Source organism: Cinclus cinclus, chromosome 1 (genome assembly GCF_963662255.1).
Source record: "Cinclus cinclus chromosome 1, bCinCin1.1, whole genome shotgun sequence".
In the NCBI taxonomy this organism is placed as follows: domain Eukaryota; kingdom Metazoa; phylum Chordata; class Aves; order Passeriformes; family Cinclidae; genus Cinclus; species Cinclus cinclus.
The window spans coordinates 5,949,247-5,971,623 of record NC_085046.1 but is presented as its reverse complement, the minus strand read 5'-3'; the positions used below and the strand labels follow the sequence as shown (position 1 = coordinate 5,971,623).

General features: G+C 43.0%; 1 protein-coding gene across 6 annotated transcripts in view; it reads left to right on the top strand.

Annotated features, from left to right (window-relative positions):
• Window positions 1–22,377, top strand: part of PRKAG2 (protein kinase AMP-activated non-catalytic subunit gamma 2) — a 156,529-nt gene that overhangs the window by 47,319 nt on the left and 86,833 nt on the right. Inside the window, exon 2 of one of the 6 annotated variants that reach the window (XM_062506212.1) lies at window positions 15,231–15,237. The exons of 4 other annotated variants lie outside the window; for them this stretch is intronic. In XM_062506212.1, the coding sequence (XP_062362196.1) occupies window positions 15,231–15,237 (7 nt within the window). Of the gene's footprint in view, window positions 1–3,870; window positions 3,977–15,230; window positions 15,238–22,377 lie in introns of those variants that run through there. One more of the 6 variants, XM_062506220.1, reaches the window with a different exon arrangement.

Sequence of the window (22,377 nt, the reverse complement as noted above, 5' to 3'; positions counted from 1 at the left end):
TTTATTTCTCTTAACAATGACAAAAACAGAGGGCATTTTGAACAAGGAAATCCTCAGCAATGAGGAAAGGGAAATACTTGGTTTTGCTGATTTGCAGTCAGCAGCCAGTTCAAACAGTAATTGTCACTAAGAGGATACATATTCCTCTTAGCCTTCCTGTTTTGAGCTAAATGAGCTCTTAAATTTCAAGGAGGAAAACATTGTTTTTTCCATTTTCGCATCAGAATAAATTAGATAGTTCTAACTGATCTCCATTGCCTGCCCTGTGTTCTGCTGCTGCATTTTTATGTCAGCTCCTGTAAAAAGCAACCGAGGAGATGGTTTGAAATATCAGTATTTAGAGTATTTTTGCCATGGCACAGAATTTACACCACTGTGAAATGGATTAATCAGTTTGTGTTTCAAAGCTCTGACATCTGGTGGCTGCACTTGTTTGATGCGATGGCATCTTCCATATTTTCTATCTGGTAGCCAAATCTGAACACTCACCCTCAATTCTAGCTCATAGAACAAATCTTCACATCACATCCAGAGAAAAAAAATATTTTTATTATGTTTGTGCCTGAAGAGTCATGGCAAATCACTGGGGGCAGGTTCTTTTATCCTGAGAGATGGAGAACTTAAAGCAAGAAGCATCAAAAGAGGGAGCCCAGCCAGGGATGGGGATTTTGCAGATACAGTGGAGCTAGGGAAGTGTTTCACACACATACACCAGTGTTTGTTTGCTCCTTCCCCAAAAATAGTTTTATTAAGCCGCCCATTGCTTAGTATCTCTCAGAGTGAGTTCATGTAGGATTTTTGGAGGGGCATGGTGTTATGCTTATGCAGCTAAAAAACCATAATATGGGATAACTAATTTGGGAGAATTTAATGTAGCTTGACAAGAGTCCATTTCATGGTTGTTTGGAAGGGATGGAAAGGATTTGTGTTTTCAATCTCCAGAACATAGATGGCCCCAAAGGAACACTTTGAAGCACAGCTTTTTATTATTAGTTTTACAGATACTTGCACTGGAATCATTAAGAAGATGTAGTACCTGGTGTAAATGTGCAAGAATCAGCTAGACCATTAGCTGTGGGAGACAGACTGATTATACTCAAAACACTTAGTGCTTTTTTAACAAATTACTGTGAAATTCAGTTGTTAAACAGTGTTGTTTCATTTTCTGGTAGCTCTGTGTAGAAACATTAGAGTCTTGCTGCTTCCCTTTATAAGGGGAAATGAGCCCTCCTGGTGCAATGGCCCTGCCTGAAAAGGTCATCAGTGACTCTTCATCCTTGATTTCTATCAAAAAGGGAGCTGTTTCCATGCTGAAGCAATAGCAATTCTTACCTCATTAAAAAGGGATTTTAATTTTTTGCTTTCTGATAACATTAAGTCATTCCTAGCAATCCTTTGACCACTGAAGAATGAGGAATGCTTTTCCGAAATAGAGGGAGCTTGAGATTCAGACTGCATTAGGGCTGAAGAGAGCACGTCTTTTGTTTTTGGCCAAGTGAAGGCTGGAAAGGGAACTAAGTAACAGTTGTCAAATATGCCAGGTGTGACTCTGGATCAGAAAGGAAGGCTCTGTTCTCCATGTGCATGGTGAATGAGAGAAGAATGACTAGACTCAGTTTGCAGCAAGGAGAATCCAGGTTTGGTTTTAGGGAGGTGGTTTTCAGGTGGGAAGTACTTATGGAAGTAGGTTGAGAATCAGCACGTGAAATGTGCTTGTGGGGAGAGGCAGAGCTTGTCCCACTGCAGCTGCTTTCAGTCGTGGTGCCATGAGCATGGCTGAGTGAAGGAAGGGGATGGTGCAGGTGAAGTTGCAGAGGTAAATGTGCTGGTCACACAAAGCCAGATAGGGTGTGCAGAGCTTAAGACTTCCTACAGCTACATTAAACCAAATACTTAAGTAACACAGAAACTTGCCCCTGCTAATTCCTCAACTCCATTTTGCTCCATTTGCTTCTCCTCTGCACTGGGTGAGCAGTTAGCCTCAAGGGAGGGGCTGGAGAAGGGGCTTTGTAAACACACTGTGCTGACAGGAGATTTTATGCCAAGGATTGTTGGTTAACAATATGTTCACTTGCAGAGCTGAAACAGGGCCACAGAGATGAAGGTAAAAGGCAGTGGGAGGACTAGTCAGGAGGGGTAAGTCTGGGAACAGCTTCACGTTAATTATCATCGTGCCTCACTTGGATATCAGTTCAGAGCCTTGTGTGGAAGGTAATTGTCTTGGTAATAATTTGATTATTTCAGTTGCTAGGTGAAAGAATAGTGGTGTCCTCTGCACTGTCTTCTTCCACGTTCTCCACAGGGTAGACTTGGGGAAGCCTCTGGTAGCTGAAGATGACAGAGGAACCTGCTGTCACCTCTGCACATATTGTCAGGGTCCCTGAAGGCCCAAGACATCCTTGCATTAATGCAACTTTCTGAAAAAACAGAGCTTGCAAGGAATCTGTGTTGATAAAGGCCTTTTCTGCAGTATTCAAGGCTGGGCTTTGTTTTCCTTCCTAATGACATTAAGTCCCAGAAGCAATCATGGGCACAAGGAAGAAGTTGTGTTTCTTTGTAGAGGAAAAAGGTAATGTAACCTTCAATTCCTCCTAGGAATTAAAAAGATAAGACTCTCATTACTCATATAGGGTTAGATTTTTGAAAGAGCTGAGCTTCACAATGTAGTGGTTTCCAGAGGAAAGGATGATGCTCTCTAACTTTAAAAAAACCTTTTGATTTAACAGAGCATTTACTCTAGTCTTAGGAAGGTTGGCTACGATGGTTTGACCATGGCTTGGATCATGCTTGCACCCCTTTCCAGCTGCTCAAGATCCAGCCCACGATGATCAACCCTTTCCTAAAATAAGCAGCTCTGAATGTACAGACTCAGAGATTAACATCATCATACAGCCTGACTGATTGGGATGAGCAACAGCCTCGTGCATGTTTGTCTCATTGAAAAGACCACGAGGTAGATTTAGCTGTGTTACAAACAGCCGTGCTGGTGCCTTTTGCTTTGCAGAAAGAGAATTTGAGCAGAGCAATCTACAGTGAGCACAGGGATAGGTGCAGCATAGGGAGGGCATGTCACAGAGAAGATCCAGCCCATCACTCCAGCTACGTTTTCCAGAAAGCATCAGCCTTCTTTTTATGAATTGGCAGGAGCTCAATCCCATGAATCCATTAGTCATTAGCTGTGGAGGGCTGAGTGTTCTGGAGCTCATGGACAGTCAGCTGGGCTCTCCTGTCACTCCCAAGACCCTGCACACGTGAATCAAAATAGTTGGGTGATGTCACGTTGTGGTGCCAGAGCGCCTGGGATTCTGCTGCCAGGAATTGTCTGGCCAGGGGTGGTTTCCTTTTACAGCCTGTTGAAGGAGTCATCATGCCAAGCTGCACATGACAGTTCCCTTCAAGAGGGCTGGTGGCTCCTTTGCACAGTCAGTATTTTTTATACAAGGGAGCTTATCAGGCGGCTCCTGACCTTTTCCACATGAGCTGCTCCACTGGGAAACATTGTTTTGGTCTCCAAGACTCCTGACAGCTGCTGTATAAGAGCTCTGTGGCTGCAAGCTGGGCAGACTTTGAACTTCTCCCCATGTCCACACAGACTTGCAGGGCAGTTACCGCATGCCGGAATTAAGGCTGGAAGCGCCTGGCGAGCAAGGGTCAGCAGCCTGCTGCAGGACAGCTCTCCACGAAGGGACCCAGGCACCTCAGAGCTGAGCTCTTGGCCAGCTGGACTCTTTTTCAGCCACACTGTCTTTCTGGAAATTTATTTTATCACACCTGGGCTTTTGGTGTAAACGACACCTCGCCTTGCCCCTCGTGCTGATTTTTTTTTTCTCCAAGCCCGGGCATGAGCGACAGCTGTGACCACACGAGTGCATGTTGCAGCTCATGAAGCGTTTTGGCAGCTTCAGAGGGAGCAAGAAGAGAAAGGAGCGATGCAAAATCTTGGAAAGGCGCCACTCCGACCCCCAGGGCCTGTCTGGTAAGGACCCTCTGCGTCCAGAAAGGAGGGACACTGCTCTTTGGCAGAGGGTGATAGTGAATAATTGAGCCACAATGTGGTGCTTCCCAGTTTCACTGACTGAATCGTGCATTTGTTTCATGGAGGTTATTTTGGTGTTGGTTTGCACAACAGATGAAAATCTGAGCTGACACCTGTAACACACATCTGCCATAACCTTTAGGAAAAGCGTGGTGTTACAGGAAACTCTACAGTAAATCCTATGGCGTTCAGAAGGGGCTGTTGCCTGATGTTACTTTAACTGAAAAATAATAACTAAATCCTAAGTTAGGCCTAATAATATCTGTTGAAACATTAATTTTAAGTAGAGAAAAAAATTCTTATCGGTCTTGTAACTAATGCATTTAAAAACGTATTTCTGATACTGCAGTTATCAGTATAATTGTGTTTGAGTTACAATTAGGGACTGTTCTCTCTTAATCAAAAGCTTTTCCTGGTCACAGAGTATTAGCTCCATTACAGGTGCAGAGCTGTGTGTGTCAGAGAGTATCTGTGTGTCACACAGGGATCAGCTGGTCAGTAGAAAGGGGATTTTTCAACAGGATCTGTGTTTTCTCTTAATAATGGAGAAATACCAATTTTAATGCATTTCCTATATGGACTAGTGGTAGCTGGTTCTCTGAAGACTGTGAATGTTACTGAGCAATTCTGTTCTGTGACTCAGAGGGTTAAAACTGATGTTACACTGAACCAGCTTAATAAGGCTCAGTTTAGAGAGGCTGACATGTGCAAGGGGTAAGCAAGGCTCTTTTACTCTTTATTAATCAGGAGTCACTGTGCCAAATCCAGCAGAATGATGAAACTAGGAGTAGTGCTGGACAGTGTGGACATGCACATGTACATTTAGTGATGGGAAATTACAGCTGTTGGATGGATGGCTGCCCAGGGGCCTTGGTTTTCTATTTAATGTTTTCCAATTTATTTAATGATTGATTGTGTGATTTTAAAGTTGTAATCCATGCAAATATTTCTGCTTTTGTTCCTGTTGTGTACAGTTAAGTGGTTTTAAATCTAAAACTGTTTACTGTGTCTTGTTCTGTGTTTCCCTAAACCCACCAGAGAATGGTAGGATGGTCAAGGTGCTGTGAATGAGAAATGACCCAGGTCTGGAGTTTCACAGTGTCAGCAACATGCACAAAGACAGGTCTCAGGGTTTATGCTGAGAAGGGGAATATTTATCTTAAATACATAAAATTCCTTCCCAAATTTCTAATTAAACATCCTAAATTCTCATGTAGGATAGAAACGTCCATGCAATTTGTTGATTGAATGTTGAACGGCACTTTGGACCACTAATTCACTGTCTTATTGTGATTTCAGAGGGGAATAGCCAGTATCTGCAAAAGGATTCACTGCTGGAACTACTAAACATAGTGTTGCATGTCTGCTTCCTTTGTGGTAACTCTAAACTTTGTCCTCAACTCCCTCCATGGAGAAGAGAATTTGTTCTGCACCAAAAAACCTGACTATATGAACGGTACTGTTTGTGACAGAGTTATATAAAAGAATTGGAGATATAATGCCAGCAGTGCCAAAATACTTGCTCCTTCTTCTCCTCATTCCTATTATTCCAGCTTTGTGGCCCACTCCAGTGATACACAGTGAGCACCAGGCTGTTTTCTGTACAGTTTTTACTTTACAGATTTTGCAGATGCCATTCTTGTAAGAGTGTGACCAGGTGAGCTCCCTGCGCTTCCATCATCAACAGAGAACTACCAAATCACAGGGGTGGAAAAAATCAAACGGGGTGTGTCTGAGTTACTGTATTCCTTGGATACCCTGCTGTGGGGATTGCCTCTGCCATCCCAACAGATTCTGGGTTCCTTTCAGGGAACAGGTGAACACACTTGCAAATGCCTTCCCCTCATGCCCTCCACCCCAATGGCCTTAATTAATTGCTGGAAAATGTCAAAACAAAACCTTTGCATTATGTGCTACATTTAATCTGTATCTTGTAGCTATTAGGCCTCAATAAACACTTTATGAGCAGCTTTCAAGGGAACTGCTGGCAGTCAGCAGGTTTTATGATCAGTATTAGTGTGTGCAGGCGTGCTGGTAGCAGCCAGGCTTGGTGGCTCCTCAGGGTTGATCACACACCAGCACATCCCATTTGGTTGTCATCTACCATCAGGGGTGAGAAATTAATGACAGCAGCCTCCCTGTTGCTGAATGAGCTCAAATTGTATTCAGAAAAGGGGTGGGAAAAGAAACAGGAAAATATCCCCTGATATTTACCCAAAAGGGGAAATTTGACATCTGGACTGGTTGAATTTGGAATGTTTAATTTTTCTTGGCCGCTTCTATAAGGGTTTTAAGGAAGAATCCTTGAGTCCTTGTAAATAGGATTGGGCCAGTGCAGCTTCTTGACTTCCCAGGGCTAGATGCCATCAGGCCACTGCAACTAAAATTATCAAGCAGTACCATTCTTCTGTGTATCAGTTGAGCTAAACCCTTCCCTCCTCTGCATTGATGCAGAGGTTGCATCCTGATAGAGAAATAAAGATTGGCATTGCCAAGGATGGTCATCTCTGTAATTCCCTGGGTTTGGAGCCTTACAGTCCTTTTATTCCAAGTGAACAGCAAGGGGAGACCTGAATGCAAGCAGAAGCAAAGAACACACAGAGAGGAAAAGGAGAAAAATATGAATGAGTACCAGGAGCAAATGAGAGCAGGAGTGAATGCAGAGATCCTGCAGTTTGCTCTGGGAGAGGAGCAGCCAACACGGAGACCTCAAAGCTTGAGCTGTCCACCAAACAGCAGGGAACCTGATTTATGCAACAGGATTTTGGCAGGGCTGAGAACAGGGATTACCCAAAATTTCTCCAGCCTCTAGATCACCACTGCATAGTTTCCTCCTTCCTCTTGCAGTTGCTGTGCTGGGTACTGGCAGTTTCTTCTCCTGGCAGCTCACGCCGCAGCCTGATGTACTGTAAATGGATAGGCTCTGTGGCATTTCTGAAGGTTAAAAATTTTTGACCTCAGAAAGGCTAATTGCTCTGCCTTTTAAAGAACACCATGTACTCCACAAAAGACTAAGTGACATATGCAAAAGAAGTAATGTTTAGAGTGGTTTTTTTCCCTACCCAAGTTATGAGAGTGAAGGAATTACTCTGCAGCTCATGTGGCTGCTGTGAGGCTGCACCAGGGCTGCCTCGAGCCAGGCATTTAGCCTCAAAACACATGTTTTGGAGACTTTTTGCTGCATGGAAATGCCCAGGAGCTTCTCCTTGTCCATGCTGCTCCTCTTGGGGTTTGTTACTTAAATCAGGTGGCTTTTAATCATCAGGTGCCAAAGCTGAGGCCCAACAAGCCAGGTCCAAGGGGTTCCAAGCATACCTTGGTGCCATCTCTCAGCCCCTTTCCTGTCCCACCTCAAGGGCACTCTTGAGGATAATCTCCCTGGCAGTTGTTATAATCAGGTGCATATTAGGACTAAACTAGGAGTGAGCCTGCTGGATGTCTCAGACCCCAATAAACACAACTGCAAAGATGCTTCAGCCCCTCATGAATCAGGTGGTCCCAGAGTCACTTCATAACTTAGTGCATATTTTATCTCATGTCTCTGTAACCACCATGGAATGGAGGGCTGCTGAGGCTCTAGAGCACATCTGGGAGGTGCTGTGGGTTGTCCTTAAATACTCAACCTAAAGGGAAATATCTTCGCCTCTCAGTCAACAACTCAAGGGGCTTCTTCCATCTCTTGTCATGGTCCTTCCCAGACCCCAGGGGTTGGGTGTGGGTGTGGTTCGTGTGTTGAGCAGGGAAAATGTTCTTCTTTCCCAAGAATGGGGATGTGGTGACTGCATCCGTGATCACCATGTGCAGGTAACGTGCCATTGGATGTGACCAGTTCATACAGCTGTCCATGGGGCAGGGACTTACACCAAACCGAAGAGTTGGTGCTTCACAGCCTCTCCAAGTGCAAATGAAAACCCAGGGGATAATTCAGGCTGCCTATCATCACCATCCATTGGCACAAGCCTGAGAACAGGGACAGAAAACGTGGGAGAAGTACAGGGTGAAAACAGCATGGAGAAGCAGGTGCAAAAAAGAAACAGGATTTTATCTCCTCTTTCAGCCTGGAGAGCTGCAGCTCACCCAACGCTTCACCCCAAAGTGGGTGGTGCTGTTTGTGGGAGGATCAGAGATATTTATTTTTCTCATTCTGGTGGGATGTTTTTGTTATGAGGCAGTGGGGGAGAAATCATAGTGAAAAAAATCTGGAGAAATAAATAAGAATAAAGGAATTTCTGCATGTTCCAGCACTGCCATAAATGAACTGAAAAAGCAAAATCCTGTTGCTCCAGTAAAGCAGCTTAAAACCACCATCATCAGAGACTGGGCATGAGAAACTGAGACAGCTTTGGTTTGTTAATGATTTTCTCTATTGGTTTTCATGCTCTGTTGAGCTGACAGTGATTTTAGAAGATGTGCAGCCCCAGCTGAGCAGTACTGATTAATCTTGTTCTACAGAGAGCACCGAGACCTGGAAGCTGTGAAATTTCTGTAGTTGGTTGTTGGGTAGGAGAAAAGCAGTGACAAGCCTGATTAAATGTTTGAGACTTCTTAATTTGCTGTTTTCTGCTTCCTTCTGTCACTGTCCTGGTGCTTTCTGGCACATCCTGGCTTTGTGCACAGTTTTGAGGCATACTGAATGAGGGGAAAAGAGCTCTGGCATGAATCAGTAGAAGCAGCAAGGTGTTTTCAAGAAGGCACCTGTCAATTCAGACATTAATAAACCCCATAAGATCTCCACTGATTTGGTGGAAACTGAAATGGAGGTGTATTGAACAGAGTGCAGCATCCTGCCTCTGCAGCCCTTTGCAAGCTTAAAGGAGACATAGACTCTGCCCTTGTGATGAGTTGTCCAAGAATGCAAATTCTCTGAGTAATTTATTTTCAAATAAGTTATTTTTGCCTGAAGGGCAGGTTAGACCTGTAAAAATACAGTGTGTTCTCAAGGCACAAATTTTCAGATCAGTACTGCAAATGAATCTGCCCACTGACTCTTCTTCCCAGTCCTGCTCCAGAAAGCTCTGTGTGTCTCATCACAAAATTTGGTCAAAAATATCTGTATTACTATAAATGACTGCATTACTCAGCACTGACATGCTCTTGTCAACAACATGGTGAGAGCAGCAGGGCCAAGCCTCCCTTTCAATGGGCTGCTTTACAAACTGTGCAGGTTTTTGGGCAGGGAGACCTCCCATCTGGGAGGAGTTCATGTGGTTCTGGTCCTTGTTGCTACTTGTGGGTGCAGGTGTTTTTCCCCCAGACACAGCAACAGCAGAAAGGCTTCATTATTAACTGTGTGAAGGACACTTTCCTGTAATTCTGCAATTATTCAAATAGTGTTATTTAAAAAGTGGGATAACTGTTATTCCCGAGAGAAAGAAATGAAAAGCAAATCTTGGGATTGAATCTAAGCAAAGATATGAAATGCAAGTATGGGGAGGAGTTCATTGAAGTGGAAACGGAGAAATTGAGATAGAAGGAAGCTGGGAACTGACTGTGAGTGAAAGAGGGTACAGATCCTTCCTTTTTGTGACAGCAAATAATATTTATGTATTTATCAGTATTTCATTCTTCCATCCTCCACTTCTGTTATCTTCAGGTAACAAGTAATTTCTGATATGTACATAAGGCCAGAACACTATCTCTGTTATTTCTCATATGAATAAATATCTGATTCATTTTTGAGTCTGAGATAAAATAGTGTAGATAAGACTTTCATTTGTGGCACCTCAGTTTAATGAACACAGCCTGGAGTGCCTTCAAGATGGATGCTGGGGGGTCACAGCCTACGTACTAAAAGTCACTGGAATTACATATTTTCATGCCTCCTCTCTCATCCTTATTACACCAGTTGAGAGTAGCATAGAGATGATTTTTCCCCACTTTCCCTGTACTTTCCAAGGGTTCTCACTTCAAAAGAATATCTGCATGAAAAGCTGTTGTCCTAGACTGACTTTCTACTTATTTGAATGTGCTAAGCTAGACCACAATTTATTTATACTCCCATGCAACTATATTACAAATCCTGTTGTCAGACTTTAAAAGCAAATTTCAAGCCTAGGTCTGTCTTTTTACAACCTAAAATTGCACTTGACAGTAGCATTTAGGCAAGTGGGCATTTTTGTTTAATTAGAGATCAATGTTTTGACTCCTTGCTCAAAGTTTCAGTGAATTGCCCAAGAGTGCAATTTCAAAGATGTTGTTAAGGCAGTTTGTTTGTCAGGTTTAGTGGATCAGCAAATCCCAGGAATTTCCAAGATTCAGCTGTTTTCTACTTTCACCTCTATTCTTGCCCAACCTAAAAGCAGTTCAAGGACTTGAAAGTGCTCATAATGCTGAGATTGAACGCCTTGAAATTGTTTCAGCCATTTGATTGTCATTCCAGAGTCACACTGACATATGAAGGCTTCGCTTTCGGGAGGTGAAGGGCTGCTCTGTGAGATATCGTGGTGCAGCTGGCAGGCTTGGCTCAGGGGCCCAAATTCTCCCTGCTGGAAAGGTCACACATCCTTACTTGGTTTAAGGACAGACCCCAGCACTTGCACTGGAGAGTTCCCGTTCTGTCCTTTTTCTGCTCTTCCTTTGATAAAGTCAGGGCAACTCAGCTGGAGGAGGAGTGATGGGATTAGCTGACATTAATACCATCCTGTTGTTTCTTCAGAGTTTTTTCCAGTCGTTGGAAAACAGCTGCTTTCCAGTGCTTTGTTCCCTGTGGGACAACAAGGACCCTTTTGACACACTCAGAGCTACAGTCATCGTATTGTTTAACAGATCCTGCCCATCTGGCCCTGTGGTTTTATTTCAGTCAGAGTAAGAATGATGGTAGTGAATCCAGGATCCCTGTGACAATCCTGCCTTTCCTGGAGGGCGATGCTCCTGGAGAGGAACAGATGATTTTCTGACACTTTTACTGCTTGTACAGAGTATAATTAGGGATAATAAACAAGAACAGGGCAATAAATCAGTTTAAGAAATAGAGATGGGGCATAAATGAGATGGCAAGTCAAACCGAGACATGAAGGAGATGGAAAGCTTGCAGTGGAAGGGTTCTTGGTACAATGAGTACAGTAGTTGGATAGGTGCTCAGAGGTGAGGGTTGCACCAGTCTCCTTGAGAGGAGGACTGAGTTAAAAGGATGAGAAGCTGGAGTAATGTTGGCATTTCCCGAGGGACCTAATTGCATTACTGAATTTAGGGGTAGTTAATATCCAGGGAACAGTATGGGGACTGGTAATGTTCATCAGGGACCTGGGTGGTGAGGTGAGCCTGCAGCAGGACATGCTGGGTCCTGACTCCCAGAGAGTCAGGCATCCCAGGACTTGGGGTTGTGGTGGATATAATCTGGAAAACGATCCAGAAATGTGCTGTCACTATCAGCAGGTGAACCACATACTGGGTTACATCAGGAGGAATGGAGCAATCCAGTCTGGGGAGTTATTATCCCCCTCCACCTTGGCCTGCTGGGCTGTACCTGGAATAGCGTGTCCAGTTTCTGGTTCCCCCTCAACAGAAGGACAGAAGGAGGCTGGGAAACTGAAGAGGGTTTTCCTGAAGGGCTGTCAAAATGTTTTGTGACCTACAGCAGATGTTTTGGGATCTGTGAGGAGAGGCTGAGGAAACTGGCAGGGTTGTTTGGTATTTTTTTGTCCAGCAGAGAGAAAACTAAAGTGCACTTTAATAGCAACTTGCAACTCTCTGAAGAGCAGTTTCAAAGGTGATAGAGCCAAAGTCTCCTTAGTAGTCACAGATGGTAAAATAAGGAGGACAAGGCAAGAATTTGTTCCTGAGGAGGATCAGATTCAGCAAAAACTGCCTCAAGAGGTTGGTGTGGTATTGGCACAGGTAACCTAGAGAGGCTGTGGCCTCTATCCTAAGAGATTTTTAAGAGTCTTCTAATCAAAGCCATGGTTGACCTGGTCTTGGTTGATACTAGACCTGTTTTTGGGTGGGACGTGGAAGAAGGGGTCTCCAGACATCCTTCCCAACCAGCATTTCTGTGATGCTCAGTTGTTCAGTTGCAAGGAAAGCTGGAGTTTCAACTATTGTGGCTGTACACCTTTTCCTATGGAATTCTCGATGCACGCACAAAATTGTTCTTGTTTTGATGAACATTCAAGAACAGAGTGACTTCTTGGTGGATGTATTTGTGCAGCTGAGTTGGAGAAGGGGACCATTGCAAAGCTGAGACCAACACCAGCACATTTACTGGGCCAACAGAGGCAGCAAGATGTGTGTGTTTCCTAAAACAGGTACCCAGGCTGCCTTCTGGCTGTTTCATATGCGTTAAGCATCACTTTGAGAGTCCTGGGCAGTTTTTAATGCCCCCTGAGCTGAGCAGTGTCTGGGCACCCCCAGCTGCTGCCCCACTCTGGGGAATGTTCCTTTCTCAACCCCAGGAACTGCAGTGGGACTCAAGTTTGTATCAGCTATCTGTCACTATAGCAACTCCTCACTTAACCAGTCCCTGCACTAAAAATAGATCACCTTGATCTCAAGGAAAGAAAACCAAAGGAAATCAAAAAGGGCAGTGATAGCAAGAGCTGTAGAGTCAGGTATTGACTGAAGTCTCGAGCATTTGAAACCTGTTAGGAATAACCTGTCACATAAAACAATTATTTCAGGGGAATCTATTTATTGCGAAGCCCCCTTGTGTCACTGGGTTTGAAGCTTTAGCAAAGGACATGACTTTTTATCAGAGGGATGTGTTTGCAGCTATCACCCAGCACATGGGATGTGAAACCCTGTGGGATGTTGTTTAGCTGGTTAAGACATACAAGGGACCTTATCTTCCCTATGGGCAGGTCTGCAGCTCTGTCACTAGAGCTGATAACCTCCTGTGCTCTTGTGTATAAGTTATCAAAATCCCTTCTCCTTTATGAAACTGTTGCTGATGTCTGCAGGAGTCTGTGAGGGACCCAAAGGTGAAAAAAGCCAAATGCTGTTGGTGAAGTCACTGCTATCTCACGTTGCAGTTAAGGGGAGCTGAGTATTTTGGCACCTGATAGCGACAGGGCCCTCTGTAAGGGACCTGTAAATGATACTTGATCCTATTTCTCCTCCAAACCCAGCTAGTGCTTATATCTTAGCCTCATGAAGATAGGGCAGTAGGTGTGAAGGTAAAATAGCAACAAGATGAAAAGTTTGTTAAAGAGCTAGAGAATTAACTGAAAATGCCTTTGATGGGAAAAGAACAGAATTTGCATAAAGACAGCTCATATATCACAGGCAGCACTTATGATGTTCAGGAAAGGGTTAATTTACCTTGTAGCGATGACTGGAATTAGCATCAGGTATTCAGCATTATCAATCAGCAGGAGTTTGCTCTTGATAAAGGGCCAGATTATTTTAGTGACCTTTTAGGGCTGACAGTTTGCAGACACAGCTGGTATTAAAATGTGTAGGTGCTTAACTGCTCTTGCCCTGTATATCATGATTCTTGTTTTTAGTATTATAAATTGCATCTTTTACATTTAGTTAATCTTCCAAGAACTAAGATAAGCACTTTTCAATGCTGACATGCACCTGTGCAACAAGGGAGGGCACCAATCCCCAATTTCCTCCATCCTTTTCAAGGATATTATTGAAAAATTTAACATTAGTTCTTAGTACAGTACATTTTTTGACCCCACTTGAGATCCACTGCTTTTACACTATCTGGGGAATGGACCCATATTCCTTACCTCTTCACCAGATGATGTTTTTGATCAGCTTTGGAGCTTTGAAGGAACTGCACTGCAAAGTTATTAGGTATCCTAAGTGTATTCCCAAACAGCAGGTGTGAAAATAGAAATGGAAGTTTTGTAAACAGAAGAAAATCATTCATTGAAAAGGTCCTGTGATGCTAAGCCCACCCCAGGCTTGACTCCAGCCCTCTGTCACTGCATTTTGGGGAGCAAAAGCTTTATCAATATTTGGATTAATGTCTCCAACTCAGAGATGTTAATGAGGAGATGAGATCAAATGAACTGTGCATATCATTCAGAGACTTGTGCAGGTGTAGTCACAAGTCTTCTGGAGATGCTGGTTGCTGTCATTCAAGGTGACAGTGCTGTATTTGCTAAAAGGCAGAAGTTTCCCCAAATTGCAGAAGTTAGTGCCAATAAATGCCCTGTCTAGTGCTTTTATTCTCAGCTCCAGCCTGGCATCAGATTTGGCACAGTTACAAAATGTGCTGTAGGAAAGAGCAGGGTAGCCAGTACCAGTATTCTCCTTACATGATCTTTTCCTGACAGTAAACTGATTTTTTACCTGTTTTTTTTTTTTTTTTTGATTATTAGAAGTGCTTCTGCCTTTGAAGAAGCTACTGTTTCCACTGAGATGCACTAAAACTCCCCTTCATACCCCAGAGCAGGTGACAACTTTCTCCTGCTGTCAGATTTGGGTTTATTTTCTTCCCTATTTCCTCCCCTTATCCTATAATAGGATACCAGAGTTTTCCTCTATCAGCCAGGTCCTTGTTTAAAACTTCATGGAGATCCTTCCAGGCAGTGGTAATCGGAAAGCTGGAGACTTTGTGAAGTCTGCTTGAACTTCAAGGGTTGTAAACAAGGGTCTTACTGTTAAAGCATTACAATTTTTTCTCAAAATAAACACCAGTCTGATACAGAGCATAAAGCAAAGCAGCAATGTACCCGTACAAGAAATCCCAGCAGCATAAACTAACCTTGAGATGTAGGAGACTAGTACAGAAAAACTGTAAAATACTCCAGACTGACAAAACTAATCCTAACCGAGGAGACTTGTAGAGAAATTATGATACTATGGGTTTGAAGTGCCAGCTGAAATGAAAGCCTGGAAAACAGCGAATGAGCAGCACTCTTTAATATTTAATTACAAAACTCTCTGGGAGATCAAGAGATGCTGCTTCTCTGTTGGGTGGAACTGGTGAGTGGTCAGGACCTGGAATGATACACCTGGTGCTGGCTCTCAGCCAAAAATTAGATCCGCGAGGTCCATACATGAAGGGGAAAGTCAACCTAAACTAGAAAATAATTAGGCTGAAGGAATCATGCTAGTGGAAGTTTTTCCCTCCATGCTGGGATAGGAAATGGCCTCTCACTGCAGCTGCCAAGGTGAGTTTGTGTCCCTGCATATCCTTGGGTGACCACACAGACTTGAGTGTGCCTATGCTGCAGTCCTGCAGTGCAAAATGACTCCACAGAAGCCAACTTTAAATTAGCTGATTGTTAATTTAAAGGAGAGCAGCAGTTTCCCAATTGCCCCGTAATGGAGTTAGTAATTCACCTTGCTTCCCCGGCCAGCCCCGAGCTGCGCTGACACGGCGTTATCCGGGTGCTGTGTTTAAAGGTGACTTGGATCCATCCTCTCGGCATTGCAGGCAGGACAATTCCAGCTTGCTTGTCCCTCCCCAGCTTCTTTCCTAATAGAAGTCGGGAATCCACCAGGTCTGATCCTCTGGCTGCTGTTGCAACATCTTGAAACCATAAACAGGCCATGTAAGCTTGGACTTGACTCTTCACACTTCCGAAAACAGCAGCCTGAGCCCCTCATCCTGGATTCCAAAATAAACACAAAAAGGAGGATTTGACCTCAAAAGGCATTAAACACTCTACAACAGCTGGTGCTTCTGAAAATCAGATTTGATACCTGATGTCTTTTTACCCTGTAAGACCTCTTCACAGACCCTTGACTAATTGGACCAGCACGTACCATTACATTTAGGTGGCTGGAAGGTCTTGGCTAATAACATGAGCAACTCCTTGTCATTGTGTTATTTGTTCAGTTGTAGATAATGTAGTATCTCTAAAAGATGGGTACCATTCATATAATTTCTCAAATGGTAAAGTTTAGGCTGTAGGAAATAAGGTATTTTTATCATAACCATTGTACAGATGGCACTAGGATAAAGGCATGTTCTGCTTGGGTGTAAGGTTACATTACTGTTTTTACTGCTTTGAAACTCACTTTCAGTTAAAGCACAAGAACAGGTGTACCAGGCCAGGCCACTTATCCATCTAGATCATTCTCTTTTTGTGCCAATTGCCACTGACATAGGTAGTGTAAGAACAGTACAGAAAAATAAGGGCCACGTTTTCCCTTGTACTGTCCCAGCCTCCAGTGCTCTGTGGCTCACATCCTGAGCTAAAGCTGATGTTTGGTAGGCTTTAAATAGTTTCTTTCCAGGAACTTGTCCAACTTCGTTTCAAAACCAAACTTCCAGCAACTACAACAGCACCTGTTCTTCTGTTTAAGAATGTGATATATCAGAAGTCTTTATTTGTATTTGCTTTGAGCCACTAATTTTATCTGATGCTTCCCTGTTTACCATCTCCATCCCATGCCAAATTTTACAGGCTTCTGCCATATTCTTTGCTTGCAGTCATATTTTCCTAAACTGAAGTGTTACGCTGAACCTCCAATCAACCTTATTAGCCTTTTCTGCATCTTCTCTGGCTTTACTGAGTCTTCTTTGAGCTTACTTAGTAGAAACCCAAGGTCATCTATTGCAAGGTATAACTGCAGCTCACTCTGCATCTCTGTGTCATGAAGCTGCTTTTGAGCACAGCCCAAAAGTGACCAGTTAGACAGAAGGCCACCACTGATGCCACCCTTGGGCCTGACCATAGAGCTTGACAGAAAATGAGGTTATTTTTGTTCTGCAGCCCACCCATTTACCTCTGTAGATTGCCCACTCTGGTATGCCCTTGGCCACCTAAGGCACTGCTTATCTGAAAAGAAGCAAGCTTGGCCTTTGTGGTGTATTTTTCTCCTACACTGATGAACAAGGAATGGAAGCATTTGCAAGGTGGGACATGTAAGGGGAAAAGTATTTCTTGGCTCACTGATAGGATTAGCAAAGCAGCTTTGTAAGACCTGTAATAAGTGTAGTCAAAAATAGTTCCCTTTCTAGAAGATGGGAAAATGATAAATCCAAAAAGTGTTATTATGTGATTTATCTGTCTGGAAGATTTAACTTAATAGCTGGAAAGCTTTTCGCAAAGAAAAGGCAGATCAGACTGCCTTGAAGACAAATTCAACTCTGCACACAACTGTGCCTATAGGAAAATAATTCTCTGAAAAGTAGAGTTGTATATTTATTATTTCCTTGGCTTGTGTCTGACTATCTAATCAGTCTCTGCACATGTCAGCAGCACATCCATAATAAGAAGGTGCTGTGTGGATTGTGTGAACTGGAATTAGAAATGTGATAATCAGCCAAACCGTTGGAGGCAATGTAAAGGCTGCCTGGTATTTGCATTCCTCTAGCTGAGGAGAAAAACCTTATATGTGCAAATGAGTTGTTGGGTTTTTTCCCTTCCTGATATGTTATAACCAAATTTCTCCTGAAGCAGCGCTTCTCTGACAGCGGGCCAGCTCACACTGGAGTGCCTCCATGCCTGGTTATACCTGTTCCAGCCTGCTGGTCACAGCTGTGCTATTATTCATACGAGGTGGTGTGGCAGACAGAGGCACAGAGATGTATATATGCCATGGAAAAAATTGCTGATGTATAGGTGGGCCCATGGTTTCATCATAAGGACACCACAATTAGGATCAGAAAATCTATTTTCCAGTCTGTACAATTCTGATAATATTAACTGATCCCATCAAGGTGTTCTGAAAGTAACTAACAATTACAAAAGAAGCCTCACTCTGTGATCCTCGTGGTGCCTCAGTATCCTAAATTGTTATTGATCCTGATATGAGCAATCTGCCAGTTACCTGGTTATCCTTCAGCCTCAGGATCTTCTGTCTATATTCTTCTTGGCTCCTTTCTTCCCGCATGTGGACTCACATCACTGTTACAAGGTTATCAAGGTATAAGGAGAGACTGTAAGCACAAGTCCAGTGTTGAAGAGAGAAGATTTGAAGTGCTGAGAAGGTAAAAGCAGGTTAGAAGTGATGAGTAGGACAAGTTCAGCAAAGTCTGATCCTAAATTCAATAGCAGCTCTGTAAGGCTACCACATCTTTCCTGGGTGCAGGAGGGGAAAACTGTGGGTGAGCCACTGGTGTGTTTCTCTTCAGTCCCTGTGTCCAGCCCTACCCATACCCAGTGTCCCTGCTTGCCATGGTAAGAAAATGAAACAGAAATAAGTGAGAGTTGAAATTATGAGCTTTTCCATTTTAAAGGATTTTGTGACAAGACCTGTCCTGACATACACCCCAGGGCAGACATTGTTTATCAAATTCTTCTTTAATGTATATACTTTTAAACCATTCCTGGAAAGTATCTATCCATATTTATAAAATGCAGAGTTTGACATTGCTCTATACATAAAGAACATCCTCCTCCCAAAAGCTGCTAATCAGCTAAATGGAAATTAGAGAGTTTTTTCATGTTTTAATGTTTTGGATAACTAAAAAATAGATGAGGCATCAGCTCACTCTGCATCAGGGCAGACTTCTGTCCATTGTTGGCTTACATGACCCAATACAATCACCCTCCTGCCATGAAGAGCTGGATATTTGAGTTCTTGAGGGTACACAACCTGAGAGAAGGAGACAGAACAAACTCCCTTTATGCAGTTCTAAGGGCATAATAGAACAAGTCTGTATCCATTTTTTGCTTTCTGAAATTCAGGCTCATTATCCCAGCCTGAACCTACTCCCTGCTCACACTGATGCTGTGTTTAGTGGCAGGTACCAGAACTCATCCTGGCTCCACTGGAATCTGGAAGAACAGGAAATACAAAGGGAACTTTAAGCCTGCAATGTAGGAGACTGTCTGAAGAACTCATAGCTAAGACAGTGTGCACCAGTGATCAGAAACGGGAACTCACAGGAGTTCTTGGATTTATTCCATTGTCTAGTGGCAAAAGGAACGTTTCAGGGCAGAGGAAGCTGATTACATTCTTCACAATAATATCCTTCTTCAAAGAGACAGGCATGTCTTTCTGATTAAACAGAAATATGAGCTGACAAATGTACTTATACACTTGAAAAGTAGCAAATCTCAGCTCTGTGTTGCTTGCTCAGGCATTGTGAAGGATGTGAGAACAAAATAGCTGAGTTGTATTCAAAAGCAATATTTTGCAGGAAAGTGATATGATGATGCAGATTGATTTCCCCCTTGCTCTCAGTCTCCTACAGCTCTTTTCAGTCTTGAGAGAAGACTTGACAAAAGAAATATGACCTATACAATTTTAAAGCCCATTAGGTGAGGTCGTTCAGGAAAATGTGTTGTCGTAAGAAGAGGGATTAATTTAGCAGATGAAAATCAGGGTTGTGTTCACTGCACTGGTAGCTTGAGTTTCACCCCAGCTGACTCCTACTCACACACGGGAGGTTCTCACTTCGATTGAGGGATGCTCTAAAGCTGAGCTGCTTTGCTCAGAGGGGACCATGTTGCTGACACTCAAACTGGAGCAGGGAGGAGCAGCTGAATGGCAGAGGGGCTGCTGTCTCTGCTGACACTGCTCAAGTCAGTAGGTCTTTTACCTTTTTTTGCTCTCATTCACAGGGAAGAAATCAAATATAGTAAATCCTGGCTAACAGTGGCAGACAGCTCCTACAGGAGAGGGCAAGGAATACAAACAGGGTAAGAGGGGATGTTGTGAAGGACTGTAGCAGGATGGTGTCAACAACTGGAGAATTTGACAAAGACTAATTGTTTATACATGCAACTTTTTTAGTGTTACTTACCCAAAACACATTTTGCCTAAATAGTTCTTTTCAGGAGTCTTACTGTAGCAGTTCTAAAGAGTCTTTACGATCTATTTGCTATCTGCCATAATGTGTCATGGTGTGGGGTAGTAACAGCAGTTTCAGTCTTCGTTCCCTGTTTTTTACAGAATATGATAAGTCTTGGCCACAGAAAGATGAAGGAATTCTGTCAAGAGGGATTCAATATCAAAACCAGAACAAAAATTTTAAGTTTGTTTATTTCAAATTGGACTTCTCTGCTCACATAAATGGGACCTTTTCTGCTGGCTGGCTCACCTAGTTTTTGTGTAACAGGTGCTTCTATTTAAATTAGCATTCCTGAGCTCCCATTTTGGGGGGCTTTTTTGCATCATAGCACTCATTCACTCATGGTTGTTGCTTGAAAAGACTTTGGAGGGTAGACCAGACAAACTACATCTCCTCCTTGTGCTACAAAGCAGGTAACTCAGGGCCTGGTTTGCTCAGTATGCCTTCAGTTGTACCAGTGCCTGTTTTCCATCTTCATATCCAAAGACAGTGTTTTGTGCTCAGTTATCCAAATATCTTATCCTCAGATCTCCCATCAGTATGTGTTTCCCATGGGCAGGTGCATTTTCAGAGATCTTTGTTAATTTTTCCAACAGAAATGGTTTTATGGAGGGTGGAAGGACAAACTCCTTCTGAAGAGTGGAGTAAATTTAGTTATTAGCGAGTAAGAGCAAGCAGAGAAACTCAGGCAGAATGAGGTTTTTGTGGGTACTTTGTCCCTTTAAATGTGAGATTATGTTTTGATGTTTGGGAAAACCAGACCGACATACAGAATAATCCTTAATTTTGCAACTATGACAGATATTGCTGAGCACACAGAGAGAAAACCCAGGATATTTTAATGCACTTCGTTGGATATCTTGGAGGAAATCTGAAGGCCTGAGTGTGTCTGCCTCTGATATGCTGTGATGATATACAGCCACCTTGCAGGTGTACTGAGTAGGCTTTAATTTAGTTAAATCAGGTAACCCTGTGGCAGGGAACTCTCTGCATAAGCACCCTGAGGTGTTGGCAGGCCTGGCAAGTGCATGGTTGCATTTTCACATCTCTTGGTTGTGGTGCAGACACGCTCTTTATTGCAGTTAATGTGTTGTTTGCCCAGATTTTTTTGTATTGTGAAATTCAAAAGGATGCTCAACAAAATATTCTGCTGAATTTCAGATGACTGGGATTGCCATTTGAGATTGGGATGTTGATGCCTGTACTGCTTAGAAAAGAGAGTGGGTAAATAAAAGATTTAGATTTTGTTCATCAGAGCTTGCTGAGTGATTTTGGATAAATCAGGTAAAAAATTTCCTATTCAGGTGCTTGGAGCTAATTTCCTAAAACCTTGTGGAAAAATGCCAGAACAGTTTTCAATAGTACAGTGGAATCTCTGAATGCAGTGAGTGCCCTTTGCCTTAGCTAAGGCACTTGGGCAATTATTTAAATTATTTCTATGGATTTGGGTGTCAGATCACATTTACAGTTCTTGCCTTAAGCTCTCTGTTTACCCAGCTGGCAAAAAATGTGGAAGAATGAGCTGCCTATTGTGAGGCTGCATTTCATTGGAGTGCTGAATGTGGAGGGACAGCCTCATTTGGCAACAATCTCTCTACATTCACCGTCATCACCAATCTTCCCTAATTTAATTTAGCTGGATTTAATTTAATATCAGCATCTGATGCACATTAATATAGGATGGAGATTTGAAGAGTCATTGATCTGAGGCAAATAGGAAATGACGGTTGATGCATTGTAAGGCTTTTAGAAAAGGAGCTGGTATTTGCTGTCCCTTTGCTGCATCCCCAGGAGGCTTTGAATCATCCTGCAGTTCTGGGAATGAGTCTGCAATTGCAGTGTCCTCTGCTGTGGGTATTTCTGTAGAGAGAGGCACCTGTGCTGGAGCTCATGGACTTTATTTTACCAGTGCAGTCAGCGAGGGAGAAGCAGGACACGTAGTCAAGAGTCTAAAAGTCAAAGGCATGCTGATGCTTCTGGGAAGGAGGTGTTGGTAGCACAAGTAGTAATGCCATGTGTGTGTCACCAAACAGCAAAAAAAAAAAAAAACAGGAACAGGTTTCCTTCCCCAGAAAACAAGTTTCTGAGAGATTTCTGAAAAGGAGGTGGAAGTGTCAAACTTCCAGAACTGGAAAGAAAGGAGCAGAAACCGTGAAAGTTGCTTGGCTTTTTGCTTTCTAACTCCCTGTGTTTCATTCTAATGATTTAATAGGCTGTTGAAGGTATGTGGGTGAGTTCTTGGAATCTAATCCATATAAAAATCTCAACTGGTCCTGTCAGTGCTCATTAGCTGACACAGAGCTTCCTTCATTTCAGCCTTTCATCTCATGATAGAAGAGCTTTGCAGGTGGGGCCTCTGGGTAGGTTTCCTGTCCTGCCTTCTTGGGCACATGCTGAGCATGATTCTTCCAAAAGCAGACTCAAGTGAATCAAGCTCATATGATGCTTGAACCTGAAATACATGAGCTGTGGATTGCAAACTTCTACTCTCCTGTGATTTTGTTTTATATATAAAATATATGTGACTAGGCTTTCCTGTTGTCATATGTTCAAGCCAAATATTATGCCACATTAGGCACAGAATTTTAGTTGTGTGTAGGGAATGGTAACACACAAGATTCTAAAGCAGTGTGGCTGTGCACAAGTAACTGGTGACAGACCATCTAATGATGCAGCTCCTTGTGCTTTTCAGTGA